At 40.0% G+C, this 9,012-nt stretch overlaps 1 protein-coding gene across 1 annotated transcript; it reads left to right on the forward strand.

Moving 5' to 3' along the window:
* The first annotated feature begins 1,260 nt into the window (after window positions 1-1,260).
* LOC113669189 (melanotransferrin) lies at window positions 1,261-8,820 on the forward strand. Its single transcript, XM_089189842.1, has 5 exons — window positions 1,261-1,596; window positions 3,846-4,067; window positions 4,746-5,018; window positions 5,836-6,066; window positions 6,388-8,820. Exons 1-5 carry the CDS (start codon window positions 1,551-1,553, stop codon window positions 6,765-6,767), a joined length of 1,152 nt encoding a protein of 383 aa, XP_089045968.1. The 5' UTR covers window positions 1,261-1,550; the 3' UTR covers window positions 6,768-8,820.
* Window positions 8,821-9,012: the final 192 nt, after the last annotated feature.

The following is a 9,012-nucleotide window of genomic DNA, read 5'->3' on the forward strand; positions in this document are numbered from 1 at the left end:
GTGTCTCTGTAAGAGCGGTCCGGTCGATTTTGCTTGAGACACGGATTTCGCTCATTTCTTGTGTGTTGTAAGACATTCATGTACCTATACTAAAACCACAACCAGTTTGATCGGATCTCTTTATTTTTCAGAGTATTACGAAAATTAAATTTCACTCGAGCGAAGGCTTGTCGTGACACTTTTCAAGACTTTAATTTCATACAACTTTGGAGGACAATTTACAAAAAACTACGGAACTCAGCAAAAAACAAATACCACAGCCATGTATATTAACTCTATCTTATCTATCGAGGCGACTTTCGTAAACATCACGTGTCAATCAAGGAAACAGGAAGACTTGAATGACACCTTATCGGTTCGCCTAAATCAAACACGCCAAAACCGATCAAGTAGCAAATATAGAACGCTGAAAAACTGAGTCAATTTTTGGGCCATTTTAAACTTTGTTGAGATATTTAAAACTTTTCTCAAGATATTTAGAGAAAAATTGAGACAAAAGAAAAAAAAAATAAATCGAGAATTTCCGGTAACATATTTACAAGGCGATAAACGCAATATTTCTGTCTACGCCTACCGGTACGGCAGTATTCAAACTTATTTATGTGCTGTCAAATAATGCTTTTCGGCAAGTAATGCTACACTGCTATTCCGAACTATAATTCCGCCTTTTACCCTTACTGCTCGTTCAGTTCGATGAGGGAAGGAAAGTTTTCGTCCTCGACAGCACATTTACATGACATTTAACACGTCAACTATGACCAAGGAATTTGAAAATAAACCCTACATAAAATTTGTTGACAGCGAACAAATTCGACAATTTTGGTGGTAGCATCTTACATCAAGATACTTCTATAGTCACTGCCAGCAATTCAGTGATGTGAGCACCTAAGTTTGTTGAAATTACACAACGTTTCTGGCCCTCAGGGTTGGAATTTTGACATATAATGGATACTCAAGGATAGGAAAGGTGACTATTGGAAACCTTGAAAAATGTTCAATTCCCCTGGGGACGCCCCCTCTTCCCCCTCCTTGGGTAAAACCATCATATGTCAAGGGTCCATGACCCGGGCGAGCAACTGGTATATATCAGACAGCCAATTGCGCAAGAGCAACTTTTACCAGCTGACTGAGCACTCAGGAGAAGAGCCAACACCTTCATCTGAAGCACCTATGAGAAATGAAAGAAATTAAACTATTTATATCTTCATTGTGAATTTTAAACAGGAAGCCACTCTCAGTCTTTGGTTTTTAAGAAATATTGGGTGACTGGCCAAACAGAAAGACCTAACTGAAACCCCATGGGTGGTCTGTTTGTGTCTCATGAGAGTTTCAGATGAAGAGCTGACTGCTTAGCAATGCGGTAAATGTTGCTCTTGCGTAATTGACTCTCACGCTGAAATTAAACCTCCCAAGGGATGTATCCAAGGTTACTCCTTTTGTTAACGTGTGACATGTCAATCACAGGGAGACTATATTAATTTTTTTTTCCTTAACTGTTCGCTTTGCTGCCTCTGACACAGCAGTCTACATTTCTCTACATCGTTGTCAACATGTTGGGACCACTCATCTTCCTCAGTGCTCTTGCTTTTACGCTCGGTAAGTTGCTGTTTGAGAAACTCACAAGCGATTTTTCGCTTCAAATGTATTAGATGTGGTTTTCTGGTGATGGTAAGTGTGAAAACGCTTAATTTGTTCGGATAATTACGAATGCATCGATGGATGATCTAAATGATATAGCGTCACTGATATCACGATGAAAAGGTTGATCCACAACCGACCACGGTCTGTAATTAGTGTAGCTAGCCAATTTAGATACCTGTGAGTATCATCAGTAAATCTTGAACTAGATGAAACGTCTGAAAGGATTACTAAAACGCGTCACAGATTAACAGTCATGCTGACAAAGAATCAGAAAAGAATTTCCTTGACTTATTGGCTCAAAAAAATGCAGCCAGAAATGTCTGACTGTGGACTTATTTTGGTCAATAGCCTTGATGCGAAGGAGAGAACAAATCTTCGTGTTTGAGTAATGTACAGTAAAACACACCCATGAATACACCCATTTTGGGCAAGCATGCGATCGCACAGTTAACTGTAGGATATTGTATTTCAGATTTCTTATATCTTATTCGACTTCATAATGGATGAAGTTTTTCACACAAAAAAATCATTTTTACGTAGGGCCAATACGACCTTATAGTTCGTGACTATAAAATAACCACCACAAAATATGTCGAAACAAAAGAATTTACGAACAATAAACAACTCTTTGAATAATGTACTTGTGCCTGAGAAACCTTTGTCGACTGTTAGGCCCAAATGAATTATGAAAAATTTTCCGCACGCTTTACCTCAAACTTCTACTTGGACATATTTATACTCTATTGTGTGCAGCGCATTAATATGAATTAAAGTGTCCGTGGTAAGATATGGTCCTTGCCTATGAAATGCAAAACCATAAGGAACGAGTGAGCAAGCGAAGCGAGACATGCCCCTTGCTTGTTTTAATGCAGGAATGTAGCACTGAGTGTTGTAATCAAAAAGGGCACAATATTAATAGGCGAATTGTCAGGAAGATGAAGAGTATCACTTTTATTTTGTGCTACTAAAAAAAAAAACCAACAGAACAATCTGGCAACTTCTGAGTACAATTTGGCATAGACCCAAACCGCAGTTCTATTGTATTTTTAGAGTGGCCGTTTGGTTCTTGTTTAGTCGAGTTTATCGGATTTGTAAAAATACATAATAATTCGGAAGCGGTCTTTGTTTTCTGCTTATCGTCCTCTTTGTTTTGCTGCACTAAAGCCTACATCATGATTCTTAAATTTCCTTAGCGGTTAAACTCATTTGCTATTGAACTGATTCAAAACTGCCAGAAGGTGTATTTTCTATTAATATTTTCCGCTACTGAGTCATGCAAGGTTTTATGCAAATATGATCGCCAAACTGATTGCTGTTGGCTGTTCATCGATTGGTTCGTGAGAAAATGTCCATTACGAGTAATTTACGCAATTTCATTAGAGCTTAAACCGCACAAAAGGACAGCAATACTAACGGAATGGGATTTTTTTTCCCACGCACTCTTCGGAATTTTGGTGTTAGCCGTTTTTACTCTCAAGGCACGAAAGCACATACGTTAATCCACTTTTGTTTTCAATGGCATCAACAGAAAGGCACTCAAGGCGTGAAAGCGCATGCGTGACTCCATATTTTCTTGTATGAGCATCAACGGAAAGGCACTCGAGGCACAAATGCGCATGCGTGAATCCACTTTTTCTTGTATTGACATCAACAGAAAAGCATTCAAAGGTATTAAATTCTACAAATGCTTTATAACTGCCTTTCCCCTCGGCAAATTTCACATGCGAAAATATTTCCACTTGAAGTTAGAATGAAATCGTATGAAGACTGCGCCGATATGGGAACCTAAAACATCGTATACATATTTTCAACATATAAATTTCATTAGGTGAATCCCGAGATTGCGGATGACTCTCATTTCTAGTTTCATGAGAAATTTATGAAAGAATGAAGATTCTTACTGTGATTGTGACCTCCCTCTGATACTGACTCCAGCGGCCGGAAAAATCCAAGAAATAGGTGGAAGCGGGAAAGAAATGCAAAAATGTTGACGTTCGTTGATTCACGATCCGTATTCTTTATCATTGAAAGGTGGAAGATAAGAGTCTAAGGTGCGAGAAGCAGGTGGGTGGGGTATGGATGCGAAATCTACCTACCACTCTCCACTCCCAAAGTCTTTTAAGTGATAGCAATCCCTCTTTCCCTCTCTCACCGTCATGAATCGTTGTTTTATTTATCAATTTATTAATTTTATTTTTCATTAGGTGATTCTCATGTTACCCAAATGCGATGGTGCACAATCAATGCCTTAGAACAAAAAAAATGCCAAGATTTTGTATATGTGTTGAAAAATGTGTCAAGTGAACTCAACATCACCTCGCAAGTTAGTTGTGTTCAAGGAAGTAATGCCATTGATTGCATGCAAAAGATCAAAGATGGACAAGCTGATCTTATTACACTGGATGGAGGACAAATTTATGAAGCAGGTATAGCAACTTTGGTGTACTTTGTAGAAAAGCATCAAAATGTATTCTCAAACATTGAGTTCGAAGCTAATAGTGTTCATTCGCACGCAGGAAATTATAAAAATTGTGTGCCTCCTTCATTGGTCGAGTAGATCACAATTTGCAATTCACAAAAGATTTGAAGAAAGTGTATAAATTCTATAAGTAAACACAAAGAAAAGTTTAAAATGTTTCAGTGGTTATGCGAATGCACGGTTCAGTGGTGGTATAAATCTGGAACGTATATAAAAACCAGTAGTGAAACGTTTTTCATTTTTCATCTCACTCACTTTCTCGCTCTCTCTGCACGCATAAGCTCGCAAATTTGGGCATTATGCTTTCGACCTTGAACCCTGAAAAGTTATATAATGACGAGCGCTGTGATCATGAGTTTATAGAATGCACCTTTTCTCCGATTGAATTAAGGCGTTTTTAATGGCCCACCAATCTCCCCCACCCCTCCCCAACCCCCCAAATCTACCCCTGCTGTCAACATATAGGGCTTGCTTTGGGTAAAGACCCTTCCGAGTTCAAACACAACATTTTACTAGGTCCAAAAAATAAAATTCAGATTACAGCTCACAGTTCAAACTACAGTTTTTTTCCATTGACCATGCTGTTAAGCTAAGATGTAAATAATCCCGTTCAATTTTTTTTTAGGTAAAAACTACGAGATGACTCCTGTAGTTGCAGAATTCTACGGAGAAAGTACTGGTACCAGCTACTATGCTGTGGCAGTTGTTAAAAAGTCAGGTTCGGTCAAATCGATCAAGGATCTGAGAGGAAAGAAAACCTGTCATACAGGAGCAGGCAAAACGGCTGGTTGGGTCGTACCAGTTGGTACTTTACTGTCCAAGAAATATATGGATCAAGACTCCACCTGTAATCCGTACGTATCAGCTGGAAAGTATTTTTCGGAAAGCTGTGTACCAAGTAAGTAGTTAAAACGGAATCTGTTTGAGTGTTGGAAGCAGTTCAGTATTTTTTTTTTAGATTGCTTTAGGTAGCATGTAATTGTTATTATACAATAAGCTAAATTACGCGCGCATTTTGATTGGTTTTCATGATCTACTGGAAGGCAGGCGCATAGATGACGTTACCATCCGAAACTTTTCGCTTCTACATGATATAAAATAAATAGCTTTAATATTTCTGTGCAGTTGTTCAGAAATAGATAACAGAAGACGTCAAGATTTGGTAAGAACGTAAGTGACACATTCGGCTGTACCTTGGGTGCCATTTTTGAGTTCTTACCAGTTATTATTTTGGAGTCGCGTGTGATTTCTCACTATACGGAAGTACAGCAACATGCAAACTATTTGTTTACTAAAAACTACTCAATTAATCCGCTATGCAGTCAAATGTGAGACGGAAACCCACTGTAGCTTGCTCATTTGCGTTCTTCCGCGCCTTACCCAGATCTCATGCGCTCGCAAAGTGTTAGTCAGTTTATCTGTAACACTGGCCAAAAGAATCTCAGCCTTTAAGAAGCTCTTTAGACTCACACAAGTGAGACCTGGAAACAAAATTAACCCTTTGAAAGTCGAAGGGCCCGGAACTAGGTCCTTATTATTATTGCCAGGGTCTAGCACTGACATTATTAGTGCCATACCCTCCGAGAAGAAACGCGCGTCTTGCAGCGCTAATGATGGCATGTTGAAGCCAATACACATATGTCAAATATTTGTGGGAGAATAATGACTTCAACCTATTTTTGACAGTTCTACTTACATTCATATTACGTTTTCAGGAGTGAAGGAAGGAAAAATTGATACTACCAAAAAAAATCCCGACAACCTGTGCGCGTTGTGCAAAGATGAATGCATGAAAGATGGAAATTATTCTGGTTATAGCGGCGCGTTTAAATGCTTGATGGATGGTATGGGTGAAGTGGCATTTGTAAAACATACAACCGTGATGAGCGATGCACCGGCGGCAGCAAATGATTACTTATACCTGTGTTACGATGGAAAGACTGGTGGTATGTACTTGTGAGTCCATAATTTTCTCCAAAGTCCCTGGTCGAATAGTGGCTAACTAAAAGTGGCTTCCTCGCCCCAGTCAAACACCATAAGGATTATATATTCCCGATTTTTTTTTTTAATTTCCGATAATTCAATTCATCAAGCCATTTTGTTTTTCGAAAGAGGTTCGGAAAAATGAATGCATGTTACTGGAGTCTTTTTTTAACTGAGCTGGGCTTCGATCTCTCCTCCTCCCTACCGAAAAGCTCTTGAAAGCTTTTGGCACACGAATCAGTCTGTGTGAAAAAGAAAGCCTTTTCTTTCTTATTTTCCTTTAGAAATTGGACAGCACATTAACTGCCACCTTGCTAAAGTTCCCTCTCACGCCGTGATGACCAAAAAGGGACACAGCAAAATGACGAAGTATGTCCAGATTCTAGTAGAAGCCTCAACGCGTTATGGGAACCAATCTGGTGATGGGTTTAGAATGTTTGATTCATCCAGATATTCCAATGGAAAAGACCTCCTTTTCAAAGATACCACCGAAAAGCTGCAAGATGTCTCTGCTCAGACCTATGAACAGTTTCTTGGTGCAGAGTACATGGGCGATGTCGCAGCGATCAACGATTGTGTGACTGTTTCAGCTGCCGAAAGTAAGAGGCCTTTCTTCGTTGGCTCTCTCCTGCTTTCATTGGTAGCTCTGGTGCTGCTCGTTTAAATATAATCTGGCACACGCCGATCAACCTACGTAAGAGGTGTGCTTTGAGAAAGTAAGATTAGGAAACTTTCCTGGTTGCCATCATGTGACAGGAAAGTTGTGTTCTATCGGGATCAACCGTTTCAATTACGATCCCTTTATGACTATGACGCGATAATTTATTGGAATTGTCATAGCCATACTTCTCCGCATTCACAAGAGTGAAGTGGCAGTCAATTACTGTCTCGTGGCGCGATTTTCGATTATTTTTGGCCGGTTTGGTTAGCGTAGCGAAAGAGCACGAGTAAGATTTTTACAGCGAACATAACGGCCAGGAACTGAAGCATGCGCTTGACTTCTTCAAGCCCGTGTAAATAGCGTGCGAGTGGGCTTTCATGATTAACGCTTTGACACGAGTGTTTCTTCACCCGCGGGAAAGTATGAGGCTCAGAGTAACGCCACCCGGCAAATCTCTTCCCGACTCGTCTCCAATCTCCCCGCAGGCGGAGAAACGCGCGTCCTGCAGCGCTAATAATGAGCGCATCCTACCAGGCTACCATATATACAATATAACGGCCACTACCCAAGAATTTTCCGCCACTGAAGACCACACCTCAAACGGTTTGCTCCCGATAGAATACGTAAAAGCCCTAACCAACACAACCAACTGAAAACGATTGATCAAAATAGAACAGGTACGAAAGCTTTTTTAAGTTTTCACGTCGACCTTGGTTCATTCTAAATAGAATAAGCAAGGCTGGCACTTAACTCTGGTTGTTCTTGTTTGTCAGCAGTCATTTTTTAACACATCACACAATGCACCCAGGGTCCTCGCTCCCCATATCGAGGAAGGAAGAGGAGGACCCTGGGAACGAAGTTGTCATAACGTGAACATCACATGACAAGTTTAAAAATGGCTGCAAGCAGATTGAAGGAGGCAGTTTTTGTCGGGGATTTTTTTGGATGTATGGGGCTAAATGTGCGTCAGATGTAGCTTCCTGTCATCATTCTTAGAAAGAATAGACAGAACTACGTTGATTTCCGATATCAAAGCAACGCCACCCGGAAAATCTCTCCCCAACTCGTCTCTAATCTTCCCGCGGGCGGAGAAACGCGCGTCCTGCAGCGCTAATAATTAGGGCATCGTATCAGACTACCAAAAAATACAACGGCCGCTACCCAAGAGTTTCCACCATTGAACACCACACCTCAAACGGTTTTCTCCCAGTGGAAAACATATAAAACCTAACCAACACAGCCAACTGAAAACGATTGATCCAAATAGAACACGAACGAAAGCTTCATGTCGACCTTGGTTCATTCTGAATAGAATAAGCAAGGCTGGCACTTAACTCTGGTTGTCCTCGTTTGCGAGCAGTCATTTTTGTAACGCGTCACACAACGCACCCAGGGTCCTCGCTCTCCATATCGAGGAAGGAAGAGGTGGACGCTGGGAACGAAGTTGTCATAGCGTGACCATCACGTGACAAGTTTGAAAATGGCTGCAAGCAGATTGAAAGAGGCAATTTTGTCGGGGATTTTTTTGAGAAGTATGGGGCTAAATGTGCGTCGGATGTAGCTTCCTGTCATCATTCTTAAGAAGAATAGACCGAACTACGTTAATTTCTGATATCAGAGCAATTACGTAAGATATGTAATAATAGAGAGAAAAAAGAATAGGTTTACTTAAAACTTGTTTCATTCCAAAAAGGAATAAACAAAGTAAATTTATTTTACGCATAGGAGGGGGGAAAATAGAGTTTGTTGTTTCATTCGGGAAAGAATAAACAAAGCTTATTTTTCTATAGCAGTAAAGCAAGTGGATGTTGTTATTCTCTTTTTAGAAAGTGAACTTTTTGTTTCATTCGAAAAAGAATAAACAAAACTAGCTAAGTTGCTGAGCAAACTTGTGTACTTGATGTTTTAGAGAAAGTTTAGTTTAAGTGTTTCATCCAGAAAAGGAAAAACTAGGCTAAGTTTCTTTTCTCCAGAAGAAAAGATAAGTGTGTATGTTAGGAAAAAATGCAGTTTTGTTTGTTTCATTTCTGAAAAAGAATAAACAAAGTGAAACTCATGTTATTTGTTCCTTTCTTAGACTTGTAAGTCATTTCTACTCAAAAATGATGCTGGGTGACCGCCTGAGGGGGGTGGGGAGAGGGGTAAGGGCTGGCCATCTTGAACCGATAACGCACCGCTGATATTTACTTGAGAGTATAACCATGCTCTGTACTGCTCGATTGACGATGTCTTTTGTAATCTCAATTGG

Source organism: Pocillopora damicornis, chromosome 12, assembly GCF_964200805.1.
Source record: "Pocillopora damicornis chromosome 12, jaPocDami1.2, whole genome shotgun sequence".
Lineage (NCBI taxonomy): Eukaryota > Metazoa > Cnidaria > Anthozoa > Scleractinia > Pocilloporidae > Pocillopora > Pocillopora damicornis.